The following is a 17,871-nucleotide window of genomic DNA, read 5'->3' on the forward strand; positions in this document are numbered from 1 at the left end:
ATATATAAGAGGATAGAAGAATGAAATTCTTGGAGTTCCCGAAGTGGTGCAGTGGTTAATGAATCCGACTAGGAATCACGAGGTCTCGGGTTCGATCCCTGGCCTTGCTCAGTGGGTTGAGGATCCGGCATTGTCGTGAGCTGTGGTGTAGGCTGCAGACGCGGCTCGGATCCCGCGTTGCTGTGGCTCTGGCGTAGGCTGGTGGCTACAGCTCCGATTCGACCCCTAGCCTGGGAACCTCCATATGCCGCGGGAGCAGCCCTAGAAAAGACAAAAAGACAAAAAGACAAAAAAAAAAAAAAAAGAATGACATTCTTTCTGCTTCAGTTTTGGCTGAGTTTCCAAAGGGGGAGAAAACCCAATACATTCCAAATACATTCAAAGAGGATGGAGCAAAAGTAATGTTTTTTAATATTTAGCACATCATCTTTCTTAAAGACACATAAATGGCTTCAAGGGGCCCACTCAGCTTCACACCTGCCTCTTGGTGTGGGAGACGGATGTCTGACCCTTACAAGAGACAAGTTCAAGTGTTCAGAAACATTTTTTTGAATTATTAGTACATATCCGGAGTTCCCGTTGTGGCTGAGTGGTTAACGAATCCGACTAGGAACCATGAGGTTTCGGGTTTGATCCCTGGCCTTGCTCAGTGGGTTAAGGATCCAGAGTTGCCGTGAGCTGTGGTGTAGGTCACAGATGCGGCTGGGATCCCACATTGCTGTGGCTGTGGTGTAGGCCTGTGGCTACAGCTCCGATTAGACCCCTAGCCTGGGAACATCCATATGCCACGGGAGCATAGAAAAGGCAAAAAAAAAAGACAAAAAAAAATATTTGTACATTTCCTTATACAAAGGGGAAGACAGAATATGTGCATTTCATTATTTTACCTTTAGTTTTGGGAAAGTATTTTGTTTGCTTATCCTACCAGTGTTTGAATATCAACATTAGTATTTCCTCCCTTTTTACACAAAAGTTAACATATGCACTGTACCACATCTTGACATTTTTACTTAATATTTTATAATTTGCAGCATAACCATACATAAAAAGCATCCCCTTAATCTTTTCATACTTGTATAGCATTTTTCTGCATGTGTATATCACAATTTCTTAAACCAATCCAAAATTGATGGACATTGATGGCTTCCAAACTTTTAACTATCACCAAAATAAAAAAAAAAATAACTACAACAAGAAGTTCTTGTTGGGCTAAGGATCTGGCATTGTCTTATGTGGAGGCCTGGGTTCAATCCCAGCCTGGTGCAGTGGGTTAAGGATCCGGTGTTGCCATAGCTGTGGCATAGGTCACAGCTGCAGCTTGGATTTGACCCCTGGCCCGAGAACCTCCATATGCCACAAGCACAGCCAAAACGGAAAAAAAAAAAATACAATGAACAACCTTGCACATAAATTTTCTTCTAGGTGTATGTTAACACATGTGGTAGATAAATGTTCATCCTGATGCCTATAAAAGATCTCTGGGTCTCCCTAGGTTTGCTTAGAGACCGTGTAATATATATAATCTATTCAGCTACAAAAGAAATACTTGACAGAGTAAGTGACATGCACACATGTACATGTCCAGAAGAATTCCTGGGTCCAAAGTGCATGTGTGATTTTGATGAATTCTGCCAAATTGCTTTCATAAGAAATATACTATTTTCCACCAGAAATATATGTATATAGGTGTTTGTTTCTTTACAGAGTAGGCCACAGTTTTCAATGAACTCAGCTGTTTTTTTAACTAAAGACAAAAACAAAAACAAAAAACTCAAAAAAGCAAACAAAAAAACCCAAACCAAAAACTAATTTTATAGTCCCTCAGCCAGAATTAGGTTTTATTTTTTTCCCTGTTGAGGCAAATTCATTCTTCTAATTTGCAGACAGGCTAACACAAGTGCAAATAGGTTCTTTTATAAATATAGGCCTCAAGTTATTACATTTTTTTAAGGGCCACACCTGTGGCATATGGAAATTCCTAGGTTAGGTGTTGAATTGGAGCTACAGCTGCCGGCCTACGCCAGAGCCACAGAAATGCCAGATCCAAGCCATGTCTGCGACCTACACCACAGCTCACGGCAACGCTGGATCCTCAACCCACTGAGCAAGGCCAGGGATTGAACCTGCAACCTCATGGGTTTGTTAACCACTGAGCCGTGAAAGGAACTCCCAAGTTATCACATTTTTAATCATATTTTTTCTGGTTTCTGTGAAAATTTCTGTTTACAGAATCCATTTTCTTTTAACTACTTCTCCTTAAAAATGTGAAATATTTGATCAAGGCAGAGTGGTGGCAGCTCCAAATGGAGATATAGGCTCATGTTAATACACACTGCAAAATCCTTGCACTTCTTTAATCAAAGAAGCATCCCCGAGGCTAAACATCATCAGATTCTCCTGTACTGTCAGAAACACTACCAGATTGTGAGATATAAACAACTAAAACCCCTCGCACATTAATAATTTATTTTTTTACACTTTTCCACATAACTAGAAATTACTTAAAATATAAAATCACTCATTTAGAAAAAGATTTTTTTAGAAAATGTTCCATTTAAGGAAAAATAAAGTTTGCTTTTTTTCAAAGAAAAACATGTTTGGTTCATTACATATTTTACATAGTTTATTTTAAAGTAAAGACCTGAGGTTGGTCAAAAATTTATAGTGTTTTGATATAAAACCCTTTTTGAATAAGCAGAATTTGGGGTCCTATTAATGCATAGTGTTATAACAATAACCACAATAACTCACACTTTGATGGTGCTTTAGAGTTTACAGAACACTTGCATGTATATGACAGTAATTCTAGCTGCTGTTAGTTATATATGTACTAGGTATTTGATAAACGGTACACTAGAAAGTAGTACTCTCTTTCCACCCAAGATGAGAGGAATGAAAATGCATTATTTGCTTAAGGTTAAAAAGCCAGTGAATGGTAAATCATAGAGACAGGAAGTAGAATGGTGGTTGTCAGGGGCTAGGTGGAGAGGAAGATGGGAAATCATTGTTTAATGGGTAGAGTTTTAATTTGGAAGATGAAGAGTTCTGGAGATGGATGGTAGTGATAACTGCACAATCATATGAATATACCTAATACCACTGAAATGTACTTAAAGTGGTTTATTTTCTGTCATGTGCCTTTTATCACAATAAAAAAATGGGGGGGGGGGATCAGTGAATGGTAAAGCCTGAATTTGATTTCATTTTGGTCCGACATTTTATTTCTACTCAGAGCAGTTATTATCCCTAAGTTACAAATCAGAGGGCTAAGGCCTAGAAGAATTAAATTGACTTAAGTCACACAATTATCAAGAGGTATAGTTGAAGTTCAATCCAATGGAAGTGAATTTATAACCGCAGGCTAAGCATAGGAAATCAAAATAAAATCAAGGGCTCATCTAGCCACTAAGAGTTGGGTAATACTGGGTCAATCACTTAACCTGCCTGGGCTATAATTTACTCAGTTGTAAAATAAAGAAAAGGAAATATATCAGAGGTTTTTTTTAATTGAACATTTTTGACTATGACTTACAGTAAAAAATGATTTATATTGACCCAGTACACACACACACACACACACACACGCACGCATGCACACACACAACCTTGGCCTAGGTTAGATTTCCCAAAGATAAGGATTTGAGCACAAATGATTTATCAAGGATGTTTTCAGGAGAAACTGCCATGGCAATAGAGGAGGCAGAGCAGGAAAGGACCAGAAGTCAAAATCAACCAAGGGTAAGATTTCAGGTGAAGACTCAGCCTTAGCCTGATTCCATGGGGAGCTCTGAGCATAAAATACACCAGAGGTTGACTCTCTTTGAGGTAAGAGAGCTGGGCTTTAATATTTCATCCCTAGTTATCCCTAGTTTCATCACTGGTTATAGGCCACCCCAGCAGGATGTAACCTCCCAGACATTTAAGCTCATGCTACCTGTGGTAGCCAGTCCTCAAAGGTGGCCCTCAATGATTCCTGCTTTGTCATATTCACACCTTTGTGTAGTTCCCTCCTACACTGTTTCATGGTTGGTCCCTATAACCAATGAAATACAGCAGTAATGGTATGTCACATCTGCGATTAAGATATAAAAGGCTGGAGTTGCCTTCATGGTGCAGTGGTTAACGAATCCAACTAGGAACCATGAGCTTGCGGGTTCGATCCCTGCCCTTGCTCAGTGGGCTAAGGATCCGGCGTTGCCGTGAGCTGTGGTGTAGGCGGCAGACGCAGCTCGGATCCATTGCTGTGGCTCTGGCGTAGGCTGGTGGCTACAGCTCCGATTCGACCCCTAGCATGGGAACCTCCATATGCCGCGGGTGCAGCCGTAGAAAAGGCAAAAAGACAAAAAAAAAAAAAAAAAAAAAAAAAAAGATATAAAAGGCTATGCCTTCCATCTTGGATTCTCTCTTTCTTCACTGCCTCTGGGGGAAGCAAGTTCTCATTATATAAAGAGGCCCATGACATGGATTCTTGTAACAAGGACCTGAGGCCTCCAGCCAATAGCCAGCAAGGAACTGAGGCCTGCCAATAACCACATGAGTGAGTCTGAAGGTAGGCCCTCCAGCCTCAGTCAAGTCTCCATATGATTTGATACCAGTTTTACTGAAATCTCATGAGACTCTTAGAGCCAGAACCACGCAACAAAGTTACTTCTGGATTCCTGACTCTCAAAATTGTGTAAGATAATAAATGGTGTTATTTATGTGTAACTGGGTCACTTTGCTGTACAGTAGAAAATTGACAGAACACTGTAAACCAGCTATAATGGAAAAAATAAAAATCATTATAAATGAAAAAAAAGTTGTTATTTTAAGTCACTAGGTTTTTGAAAAATCGTTATGTAGCAACAGATAAGTCATACAAATACAAATACATTAGGCTACTGTGTCTCCAGTAGCTGAACAGTAGTTTTCTGAAGAACTACAGGGAAGATTCTTTAGAAGAGAAACACAAAGACACTGGGGGATGGGCAGAACCAACAAGAGAGACCTGAGGTGATGCAAGCAGAGCATTAATCATGTCTGCTACCTCTCTAAAACAAATGTTTCATGAAACAACACTTACCCTTATTATATGCAATGCACTTTGATAATTTCTCTTTGATTATAATCTTATTTGGTTTATTAAAAGATGCAAGTAAGCCCTTAAATTGATTTTACAATTCACTAACAAGCTGTGACCAACAGTTGAAAAATAGTGAACTTAATCATCTTTGAGGTCTCTTTTAGATCTAAACTTTTGTGATTAGGAGACGGCCCAGTGTTATTTCAATGACAACTAACATTTATTGGGCACCCACCATGCCAGAACTATTCTAAACACTTCACGTAGATCACCGCACATGAAGACAATAAAGCAGAAACTATTGACATCCCCATTTTATAGATGTGAAGACTGGTAAGTGGCAGAGCCCAGGAGGAAACCCAGTCAGTCGACTCCAAAACCTGTTCTCAAGAGTTCAGTCTCCTCTATCAGACTGTTTGGATTCAAATCCTGAAGCCAACAGTCAATCAATAAGTATTTCTAATTATGATGATGATATAACCCAATTATTGGTGGCTACCAGCTCACTGATGGAGATAAGTCTAACAAAAGGAAACTGAGATGAGACTGGGTACATTCAGGGTGGTGGAAGTTTAGGGTCAGGGTCATGTACGTTGACTGAAATCACGTTAACCTCTACTTTAGCCATGCTGGCCCAGTCTTCAACTGAAATCTAGCCACTTGTGCATTTAAATAAGATGGGGCTCTGCCTTGGGTCATATAACATCTGCATGCTTGAATGTCTACAGTACATTTCATTGTAACTAGACAGAAGGAATTGCAACATACTCATATTTATGTATTCTATGAAGCACAAAGACAATGCTCTCTAATAAACGAATCTAAAATAGATCAGTCACATTATGTACAGAATATTCCTACTGAAGTCAATGAACACTAATCAATCCTTGTATTTTAAAAACAGGGTCAAAAACCATTAGGATATAAATGACCAAAAATGGTAAATAAATAAATAAATTGCACAGAACCCAGATAACTGGAATGATTATCTTTTTGGCTGAATTCTTCTGAACCACCTCTCCAACAATTATATCTTTTACGTCACAGGATAAATGCAGGATTTATCACAGGTAGTGAAGTCAGTATAAAGGCCTAACATTCTTTTAATAAAAGATTACCAGTAATCAAAGATTTATACACCTGCTGAGTGAATTATCTAGAGCTAGACACATGTAGGGGATGGATGTAAAGAAGATATTTCAGCAGCTGCTGTGTGGCCAGGTGACTTGAAGTATTTAGAAAGAAGGCAGAAAGAAAAAATGGTTTGTGTCCTACTTCCTATGCTACCATGTGATTACAGATTACAGAGCAACAAGAGTGACTGTAACCCAGCTTGTGATACTGTCAGCAGAGGTAAGACACTGTTCTCTTGCCACCTATTTTTGGAGAAAAGTGTCATTTTATATATATTGCTAAAGAGGGAGTTGCAGAAAGTATCATGGCTCCCCCAAACCAAATATCCTGAGAAATTAACATTTTAAAACAGATTTTTTTAAATTAAAAAAGAAATATATACACTTTGATAGAACATTTAGTTCATACAGAAAATATAAAGAACAAAAGGAAAAAATTATAAAGTGATGAGATGTCAGATCATGAGGTAATAATTGTCACTACGTGGGGGAGGTATGTGTATAAATCTCCAAATTGATACACTAAATGTACTTTTTATAATTTCATTTTTTCACTTAAAAACATATTATGGGAATTTCCCTGTGTCAAAGTATTCTACTTGAACATTCATCTGAGAGCTGTATGAATGGAATTCCACGCTATGGACATAGCTTTGTAACAGTATCCGGCAGGCAAGCAGAAACCATCTCTATACAATTAATACAGAAACAGACTTAATGCTAGTAGTTTGCTACAAAGTTATAAATAGTGCTTTTAAAAAAGAAGAAGAGAGGCGTGTATTAATTAGCTATCGCCATGTAACAAGCCACTGCAAAATTACTGGTATAAAACCAGAATTTATTGAAGAAAAAAAATTCTGTGGTTAACAATTTAGGCTGAGGAGTTCCCGTCATGGGGCAGTGGTTAACGAATCCGACTAGGAACCATGAGGTTGCGGGTTCGGTCCCTGCCCTTGCTCATTGGGTTAAGGATCCGGCGTTGCCGTGAGCTGTGGTGTAGGTTGCAGACGCGGCTCGGATCCCGCGTTGCTGTGGCTCTGGCGTAGGCCAATAGCTATGGCTCCGATTCGACCCCTAGCCTGGGAACCTCCATATGCCGCAGGGGCGGCCCAAGAAATAGCAAAAAGACAAAAAAAAAAAAACAAAAAAAACAATTTAGGCTGAGCTCATCTAGGCACCTCTCCGGTCGCATTTGAGGGCTCCCGTGCATGTATGGTTGGTTGGGGGTTTGCCTTGCTGATCTTGGCTGGGCCCCTTTACACGTTTGAGGACCTCAGCTGGGGCGAGAGACCCAGACCTACATGTTTCTCATTCTCCAGCAGGTCGGTGTGGGCTTATTCCATGGCAGTCACGGGGCTCTAAAAGAAGCAGCAGATGCCTGGGAGTCCTCTTGGGGCCTAGGCTTGGAACTATCAGGGTCATTTTCTCTGTCTTCTATTACTCAAGGTCAGGAACAAGGCCAGCCCAGATCCAAAGAGTAGAGAAACAGATTCTGGTTTTTATGGGAAAGGCTGCAACATCACATTGTAACAAGGCATGGAAACAGGGAAGGAAAGAATTCTGATCAGGCTGCAAACAATTGATCACAGTGTGTCTTACCTAGAAAACTGAAAGCTGTCAAGACTCCTGGGCTGGAGCCCAAGAGCTTGCACTCCATGCTGATCTATGAGAGGTACTATTGCTGCATGGTTTGGAGGTACTGCTACCACTAAGTAGAAACTTAGGAGTCCACAGCCTTACTAATGTTGTTAAAACTACCACAGATGTTTAGGGAACAAACAGTTGCCTGTAGTCACTGTTGCTCCTGTTACTGGAAGCACCCCTAGAGACAGACAAAAAGGCTACTCTCTTTTCTACTTAATAGTCTCCCCACCAGGGCCTCCCAGGAGCAGACCTAACAAAACGCAAGCTGAAAGACAATATGAAAATGTAGTTTTCTGCTTTCTAATCCCCTATGATACAGAGAAATGCACTGAAAGTATAGCTGAGAGTCAAGTGAAAAATGACAGCACCACGACATCATTGACTTAACTAATCCCTCAGTGCTGGATATTCAGATTCCTTTTCTGGAAATACAACATAAATGTGGAAAGCAAAGCCATCAGCGGGATAGTTTTTGAACCCAGGGGACAACGATACTTACTTCTAAGAAAGGTAGTTAAGGAGGGATGCGACCTCCTTGAGCTCAGCAGTAAACAAATGATATGTAAAACGGCAGCTCTAAGTAGCTCTGCTCTGTCCTTCCAGAGCAGATTTGTATTACCATGCAGGGAAGAGCTAGGGAGTTGTGTTCAGTGGAGCTCTAATCACACAGTTCACCTCAAAAATTTTTGTCTTCACATTGCATTCTCATTTGGCTGAGGTCTGAAGAGGTTATTCTGAAGTCATAATTCCAATTTTTGCATCCAAAACACCTCTGTATACATTCCCCATTCTGCATTTCCCCAAGTCCAGTAGCCACAAGATAAATATAAATCCCAATAACAGTTTTTCGAAAAGCATTTCTAGTGTTTAGCCACTATATACAGTGTTTCTTTTTAATAATTTATTTTTCATTATAAACGTAATGCTTGTAAAAAAAATCAAAGGAGCATTTTCAGAGGCGAAATTCTATCCATTCAAAGATTATCATAGGTTTCATCCTGATTTTTTCCTATGAATACTCTAATACATTTTATTACTGTAGTTATTATAACTTGTTTTTATATGTAATATGGAAAATATTATATACTATGTATTATATCTTGATGGATATTTTGTTTTAAAACAGTTAAGTATATCTAATATATAAAAACTCTATCACAGCATTCCAGAGTATGGATATGCCAAAATTTATTTTATTGTCTGTCTTCCCCAGTAGAGTACAAGCTCCCTGAGGACAGGGACCTGGTTTGGTTTCATCACAGCCATCTCTCCAATGGGGAGACAAGCAACTGGCAAACAGTAGGTATTCGAAAATTTTGTGGAACGAATGGCTAAACGGCAAAACGCTACTGACGAATATTTGCATTCTTTCCATTTTCCACTATTCCAATAATAAGTTTCATAATTAGTAATTTTATAAATAGATGTTATATATTTATTTATTATTACAGGGAAAACTCATAGAGGAGGAATTGCCCGGTTAAAAAAAATTGAAGAATTTTAGCCCCTCTCAAATTCCTCCCAACATGTTCAGGAAGTCCCCAGTGAGAGGGGAGGTGGCACTTGTATTTACAAGTCTGGTTTTCCCAGCTATCACTCAGTGCTGCCACCACAGCCTCTCAAATGCAGTCCTGTTACAAAGTGGCATTGGCCTTTTCCTTCTTTTTAGCTTGTGCTGTTTGAAGAAGTTGTCTGAGTCTCTTATGATTCCACCCCATGTTCTGAGCTACTCGGCTGTCATTCTATTGAAATGAGAACAGCCCCTGCAATTTTTTATTAAGCAGAATATATTAGCTGCAAAAACTTTGCACTCCCAAAATCTCTATGAAATTTTTTTCTAATCTAGCTTTCTTTTTATTTCAACATCTGCTTTCCCCCATGGCTCAGGGGTAGATTCCTAATGAGGAAACACGAGGGCCTGCAACATTCATGCCATGTATGGTATATATCGAGCTGTCCTCAGAACAACTCTAATTCTCTGATGCTTACACCAAGGCTCCTTAGACCAAATTCCAAACCTTAGCTCTCTCCACACTTTGGTGGAGTGCTTACCTGAGTGGCTTTTGCAAACAGGCAGGTTCAGTCTCAGTCCTGTAGATATTTCTGAATCCCGAGATAAAAGTCATTGTGGGTGTTCAGGTAGGGATCCCTGGTAAAACAGAAATATATTAATAAATGTAGAAATGTAGATAATGGACATATGCTCAAAGTTCATTTAAACAAAATTCTCTCTCTGCATCATATGGAAGTTCCCAGGCTAGGGGTTGAATCAGAGCTGTAGCCACTGGCCTATGCCACAGCCATGCCACATTTAAGCAAAATCCTCAAAACAGTTCCAGCTTCACTTAAGTTCTAACATGTAATAATTTAATCTTCTGTAAATATAAAAAAGGGAAATAAAATCACCTATAACCCCAACCCCCAGAGCTATCAGTGTGCAAATTTTATACATATTTGCTTCCAATTTCTTTTGTACATGTTCTTACATAGTTCAAGTCATAGTGCATATACATTTTTCTATGGTTTTATTTTTCCTTATTATTACAACAAAAATGTCCCTTTGTGACTAGAAAAGTTCGTCAGGTACATACTTGCTAGTAACCATAAACTAGTCCCTTGTTTGGATGTATCATATATTGAGATTATCCATTTTAAAAGCTGTCTCCCAAGTTTAGTCAGACTAAGTCGTATTCCAGTCCTCTTTTCCTTCATTACCCAAATCCACTTAGTCCTGAGGGCTGCCTATTCTATTTCTGAACAATTTCTTTTATCTGTCCAGGGGTTTCAATCCCAGCTAGAGCATCTGGGGAGGCTTTAAAAATACAGATTGCTGGAGTTCCTGTCATGGCTCAGTGGTAATGAACCCAACTAGTATCCATGAGGATGTGGGTTCAATCCCTGGCCTTGTTCAGTGGGTGAAGGATCTATTGCCGTGAGCTGTGGTGTAGGTCACAGATGCGGCTCGGACCCCACAGTGCTGCTGTGGCTATACTATAGACTGGTAGCTGCAGCTCCGATTTGACCCCTGGCTGGGGAACTTCTATATGCTGCAGGTGTGGCCCTTAAAAGCAAAAACAAACAAACAAAAAATTGATTGCTGGGGCTCTACCACAGACCAAGAACCTGTGGGGGACACATCCCTTCTTAAATACCTTTCTTAGAAATGAAATATCATTGTCCATCGGGTTCAAAAACGACCCCATTGACGGCTTTGCTTTCCACAAGTCTAAAAGCTCCCCCCCCTGGATTTTAATGCAGCCGCAGTTGAGCTGCATTGACCCGACCCCTCCTCCAGTCCTGCTGCCAGTTCCCAAGGCCCAGCCCCCATCAAGTCCCAATCAGGTTATTGCAGTTGCCTCCTCTTTTCCTCTTTTGTTGTCTCTCTCTTCTGCAATCTCTAACCCTGCATACTGTGCCCCAGATTACTTTGCTAAAACATGGGTCAGATCATGTCATGCCCCTACCGAGAGACCTTTCACTACTCCCTATGGCCTAAACAAGAGAGTCGATCTTGCCTGAGCAAAGTCCTCTTCCCGCCTACATTTCTGCATCTGTTCCTACTCTGGGTCTTCTAGTGTGTGCACCTCACCACTCATCTGAGTCAGCTTTCTGCTTTTGTTCACTCTGTTTCCTAGCCTGTCATGTTCTCCTTCCCCATGGCTCAAAGAGCACCGTTATCTTATTCATACTTCAAAGTCCATTTCAAGCATCACATCCTTCTTCAATCAATCAACAATCATCTATTGAGTGACTACTACGTACCGGCTATCTGTTCGACAATTTTTGAGTTGCTATTGTATCTAGATACTGGGGATGCAATAGTGAACAAGACAGACAAAATGACCTGCCTGGGTGGAGCTTAGTGGGAGAGGTGGACAACAAAACAAGCACACAAATAAGAAAATGTCAGGCAAGTGTGATGCAGAGAATGAGAACATAGAGTGACTAGGTGACTATTTTCAACTGAGTGGCTATTTTCATCTGAAATGGACTTTCTGAGGAGGTGACATCTATACTGAGATCTAAATGACAGGAAGGGAGGGACCAACCACTCATAGTTTAAGGGGCAAAGCATTCTAAAGATAGAACCAGTCAGTGTGAAGGCTTTCAGGTGAAAAGAAGTCTTACTGAAGGGCAGAAAGAAGGCCAGAGCAGCTGAAGCACAAGGATGAAGGGGGAGTCATGGGAGGGAAAGGCAGAGCCAGCTCTCGAATGCTTTCTGCGTCAGGGTAGAGTCCAAATTTCATTCTTTGGGCCATGATGGGAAGCCACTGGAGGGGTTTAAGCAAGAGTGACATGATATGGTATGTGTTTGAACAAGATCCGCAAGGTTGCTGTGGGAACAAATATTGAGGGGTGATAGTAGGAGCAGGGACCAGGTAGGTGCTTTGGTGTCAGTCTGGTTCTCCTTGAAGTACTTGCTTGATTTAAGGCAAATAAAAATCAAAAGCTCCCCTTGCTTTTAAGGCAAAATAATAAAATTATTATCATCTAGGAGGACCTGGATGGGCCAACCTCTCTCTGGCTCCCTGTACACCATCCTTGCCCCCACTATAGAGCCCTGCTGACCTTCTGTCAGCTCCTCAAAGGTACCATTCCTTTAGGCCACAAGGCCTTTGGACTCGCTGTGGTTGTATGTTATCTCTGGGTATGACAAAATACACACAACATAAAATTTACTGTTTTAACCATTTCAAGGTATAGAGTGCAGTGGCATTAAGTACATTCCCAATGTTGTACAACCATCATCGCCCTCAAGATGATGTACCTGTTACCCTTCACCTGCAGTCTCTAAATGGGCCTATTCTGGATGGTTCATACAAATGGAATCATACAATATGTGGTATTTGTGTCTGGCTTCTTTCACTCAGTACAAAGTTTCCAAGATTCATAAGGTAGCACATGTCAGTACTCCATTCCTTTTTATGACTGGACAATATTCCATTGTATGGATTTATCACATTGTGTTTTTCCATCCCTTAGTGGAGAGGCATTTGTGCGTTTCTGCCCTTCAGCTATTGCGACTAGTGCTGCTGTGAACATTCATGTACACATTTTTGTCAGAATGTCTGCTTTCAGTTCATTTAGGTATATACCTAGCAGTGGAACTGCTGGCTGATATGGTAGCTGTGGTTAGTGTTGGAGGAACTGGACATCAGTGACGCTTAGACATGTATTAGTTTCCTGTGGCTGCTGTAACAAAGTACCCCAGAATGAATGGCAGCTTAAAATAATTTTAAAAATTTATTTTCTCACAGTTCCGGAGGCCAAAAGTTGGAACTCAAAGTGTCAGCAGGGCCATGCTCCCTCTCCCTCTGAGACTGAGTAGAATCCTTCCTCGCCTCTTCCTAGTTTCTAGTGGTGACAGTCCATCCTGGGCTCTCTTGGGCTTGAAGCTGCATCATTCCAGTCAGTCGCATGGCTTCTACCTCGTGGGTCTCTGTGTCTACGTATGGCCCTCTCCTTGGGTCTCTTCTTCTCTTAAAGACACCAGTCCTACTGGATTAAGAGCCCACCCTACTCCAGTATGACATCCTCTTAACGTAAATATTTACACCTTCAACAACACTATTTCCAAAGAAGGTCACGTTCTAAGGCAATGGGGTTAGGACTTCAACATACCCTTTTGGGGAACACAATTCAATCCATGACAAACTGACAGATACTACTGTGCATCTGAATCCTCTGGGGATCTTGTTAACATGGGCTTGGGGTGAGGCCCAAAGTTCCACATTTTCAATAAGGTCTCCCAGTGGACAACACTGGTGCTGCTTGTTCAGTGATAGGGTGGCCAGCGTGTTCTGGTTTTAGCAATAAAAATCCAGAGTTAAAAGAAACTCCTCAGTCCTGGGAAAACTGCCACGGTTTGTCACCCTATTAGATCACAGACCACAATTTGAGGAGCAAGGATCTAGCTGTAAGCTATGCTCATGTAGCCATTAATTACAACACTGAATATTCATATTTTTTGTTAGAACAGCTCAAGTTTTCAAGAATCTGGACCTCAAAAGCTCCAGACAAACTGTGAAATGATGATTTAGTTGAGCTGATGGGTGCCATCTGTAAATATCACATATTAACTCGTGGGAGTTCTCATTGTGTTGCAGCAGAAATGAATCCAACTAGGAACCATGGGGTTTCAGGTTCGATTCCTGGCCTCGCTCAGTGGGTTAAAGATCCAGCATTGCCATGACCTGTGGTGTAGGTCACAGACACAGCGCAGATCTGGCGTTGCTGTGGCTGTGGTGTAGGCTGGTGGCTGTAGCTCCAATTCAACCCCTAGCCTGGGAACCTCCATATGCCCCAAGTGCGGCCCTAAAAATAAAAATTAAAAAAAATATATATATATATATTTACTCGTGAAATCATCAATGGTGCTCAGCGGGGTCCCTGTTGGGTTTAAAATTGAAATTTCAGACCCTTTTCCAGAGTAATCATGCGTGGGCAAGACCTTTGGTGGCTAAGAGCACCCACTGGGTTTGAAGTCTTCAGTATCCTTTTCTTGCTACTGCCCAGGGACTGTAAAAGTAAAGGGAAAGCCCTTTCTGAGGTTGGGTGTAAGCTCACTGCAGCAGGGACAGCATCCCTTATCCCTTGATCCCTAGTAGGACCACCTGTAACTTTAAACACTGCTGAGCCCTCACCCCACACCAAATGATTCAGGCAATCCGGGATTGGGCACAGGCCGGCATAGTTGTGTTGTTGTTTTTTTAGGTTCTTCAGGTGATGCGAATGAGCAACCAGTGTAGAGAATCATTGTGCAAGGTTTTCCTTTAAAGAGAAGCCTTGCCAATCTGTTCCTAATCTTTTTTTTTTTTTTTTCATCTGCACCCATATTCCTCTCCACTCCCCTCTAGGCCCACATACCTCTTTGTCATGGTTGATCATTACCTTAAACAAGTTCTCTTCTTCCTCATATTTGTGTCTTGTTTATACAATGACCTCACTGACCTGGGACCACGTACAATCCATTGGCGGTAATAATTACTCCTACACCTGACCTTTGCAGGCTTTCCTCGGGCTGTATTGACTCTGGGTTTCACTCTTTTACAAAAGGCATCCTTACCATCATCCACAATTGAGTTAGCCTGGGATAGTATTGCTGTTTTGACTGCAGAGTCTCTCTGGAATCAAGCTAAATCTCCCACAGAATCTGTACTGTGTGTTCCTCTACAAACGAGCCACAGGAAATCTGGGTGGAGTGTACATTATTTTTTTATTGGGATATAATTCACGTGCCATAAAATTCACCCTTATAAAGTGTCCAATTCAGTGGTTTTTAGTATAGCCACCAGATTGCGCAACCATCACCACAATCTAATTCCAGAACATTTTTGTCACTCCCAAAAGAAACCCCCCTGCTCACTAACAGTGACTCGTCATTCCTGCCACCCCCAGCAACCACTAATAAGTTTCTGTCTCTATGGATCTGTCTATTCTGGACATTGCCTATAAATGGAACATTCAATACGTGGTCTTTCATGCCTGGCTTCTTTCACTGAGCCTATTTTCAAGGGTCATACGAGTTATAGCATGTATCAGTATTTCATTAATTTGGGGGGCCAAATAATTTCCCATCGTATGGATGCACTATACATTATGTTCATCTATTCCCAGTTGATGGACATTGGGGTTGTTTCTGCTTTTTGACTATGCTCAACCACGCTGCTATGAACACGAATGGACAAGCTTTTGCGTGGCCTCAATGTTCTCATTTGTCTTGGGTCTCCACCTAGGAGTGGAATCGCTGGTTCACATGGTAACTCTACGTTTAGCTTTTGGAGGAACTTCTGAATCGTTTTGGAATAGTATTTTTTGACCTTGATACAGTTCGCTTTCTTGAGTGTGAGGTCGTCTGTACTTCTGAGGGCGGGAAACATCTCGGGGACTTGAAACCTTTATTCTTCTGTTACACATGCAGGAAGAATGGTACCTTCATATAGAAACTTCTAGTCATTCGGCTCCATCCTTCCAGAATGTGAGGCAATCTAAAATATGGAGCTCCTGTGGTGGCAAAGGATTGAGGGCGTCTGAGCTCCCTCGTTCCTGACCATCCCTCCAGCTGTATCTCTGGCCACCTGTCACAGTCTGTTAGTGGCACAGACAAGGCCTGCTTGTTCCAAGGACATGACGACCGGGCCATTTCCATCTGAGAAGGCCTGGTGGGGCATCCAAATGCAGAAACCTGATTACTTTTAGGGGACAGCAATAAACCAGAGACAGACAACCCCGCAAACGTAAAGCCCTACTATGTACAAAGCAGAAACTTACATACCTAGGCGGCTTGGAAGAGACCCTGACCTTCGACCCCGCCTCCAGGCTCTCCCACGCCCTCCCAGCTGCCTGGTCCCGCTACCAGCCTGGGGGGCTGAGCCTGCGCCGGCTTTGCCTGGGCGGGCGGCCTCCTCCGCATGCGCAGTCCCTGCCGGCCAGTTTCTTCAGCGGGCGCTCGGCGGGGTGCGCGCTCACGCACGCGCAACGTCTCGCCTGCGCGCGCACGGGGCCTCTCTCGGCACGCGCCCCCGCCCCGCCCCGCCCCGCCCCGCCTCCTGCCCCCTCCCGCGCGCCCGCCCGCCGCCCGCCGCCGCCGCCGCCGCCGCCGGAGCTCTGTAGTATGGCATCGAGGAGAATGGAGACCAAACCTGTGATAACCTGTCTCAAAACCCTCCTCATCATCTACTCCTTCGTCTTCTGGGTGAGTGGGCACGACGGACCCGTGGCCGGGCCGCCGTCCGTCGGTCCGTGTAGTGATGCTCCGGGAAGGGAAGAGGGAGGAAAAAACCCAAACCAAAAATCAAATCTCGGTCCCCTCCTTAAGGAGACAGGCGCAGGGCCGGGGCTGCAGGATGGCGGGGTGCAAGCTTGGGGCTGCTCGGACTCTGGACCCTGCCCGGTGCAGGGTGCAAGGGGCTGCGTGGTGGCGGTGACTGCAGGTTGTCGACCTTTCCAAAATATTTTTAATGCATTGACTTATTTTTTTAAGCTTGAGGGTTAGGGTCAACCTTTGGGGAAAGTTGCGGGTTTATTCGTCTATTTTCCTCTCTGGACACCCCTCCCGGTCCTCCCTTACCAGCTTGTTTGCGGCGCCTCTTGGAGCAAACCTGTGGCCGGCTGGGATCACGCGGGAGAGCGCAGGGTTTGATCCCAGATTCCCAATTATTCCCGACACCGCGGGGCTTTGAGAGGCAGGCTCCAGGAGCCCCGTGCTGCCTGGCTGGGCAAGGGCGACCAAAGGCCCCCAAGCGCACTGATGGGCGGGCGCCACAGCAGCGCAGAGAGGCACGGAGACTAGAGGGTCTTACATAAACCAGGGGCATCTTTGAGCTTTCTCGGCGACCTAGGAGACGGCTCTTAAGACCGTTTCCCACTCTCCCCTACCCTTACACTCATCTGGTCTTCCTCTCATTTGCGTGAACCTAGTGGGCAGAGCCCTAGGGGAGGACCCCCGCCACTTGGTGACAGCAATAGCGCCCCAACTCCACTCCCCATCAAACTAGTGCTGCTACCGGTCCTTGAAGCTCAATGCAGAAGGGTGACGTCAGCCTCCTCGCCGAAGCCTCGGGGGGCTGCGTGGTGCACCTCGCGGAGCCATGCGCCCTTCTGCGCGCGGGAGGCGGAGGGGGGGCGCTCCAGGCTTGTGCGTTACCTCATCCTGCTTGGCAGTTCGTGGCAGCAGTGCAGGACTGACACTGCAGTGATTCACTTGAAGTGGGTGGTACCTAAAGACCATTCCCCGTTATTTCTCTTTCCATGTAGACGACTCCCTTCTTCCCAAGTTCCCCTTTCCTACACCCAGCCACAGCCACCCCGCAGGAGAATAAATGTCTGTCACTGCTTCCCCCCCCCGCCAAAAAAAAAAAAAAATAATCTGGGTCATTTCAGCTTTCAAGGCATTCCTTTTGAAACCTGAGGCTCTGCAGAAAAAACCAGTCCCGTCTTTAGTTGTTTTTCTCTTCGCCCTCACCCCCCTCCCCAATTAGCCCTGATTTGCGTTTGAAACTAGAGCACGGTGCATTTTGAAGTACCCAGACT

General features: G+C 43.2%; 2 protein-coding genes across 2 annotated transcripts in view; one reads left to right on the forward strand and one right to left on the reverse strand.

Moving 5' to 3' along the window:
• Positions 1-16,295, reverse strand: part of RPGR (retinitis pigmentosa GTPase regulator) — a 283,854-nt gene extending 267,559 nt beyond the window's left edge. Inside the window, exons 1-2 of the mRNA XM_021080799.1 lie at positions 16,115-16,295; positions 9,892-9,988 (exon numbers count right to left, since the gene is read on the reverse strand). The gene's annotated coding sequence lies outside the window, so the exon portion shown is untranslated. The remainder of the gene's footprint in view (positions 1-9,891; positions 9,989-16,114) is intronic.
• The window catches only part of TSPAN7 (tetraspanin 7), a 137,318-nt gene continuing 135,826 nt past the window's right edge, over positions 16,380-17,871 (forward strand). The window contains exon 1 of the mRNA XM_021080762.1: positions 16,380-16,534. Coding sequence (XP_020936421.1) covers positions 16,454-16,534 — 81 coding nt within the window. The 5' untranslated portion in view covers positions 16,380-16,453. The remainder of the gene's footprint in view (positions 16,535-17,871) is intronic.

This window comes from Sus scrofa, chromosome X, assembly GCF_000003025.6.
Source record: "Sus scrofa isolate TJ Tabasco breed Duroc chromosome X, Sscrofa11.1, whole genome shotgun sequence".
In the NCBI taxonomy this organism is placed as follows: domain Eukaryota; kingdom Metazoa; phylum Chordata; class Mammalia; order Artiodactyla; family Suidae; genus Sus; species Sus scrofa.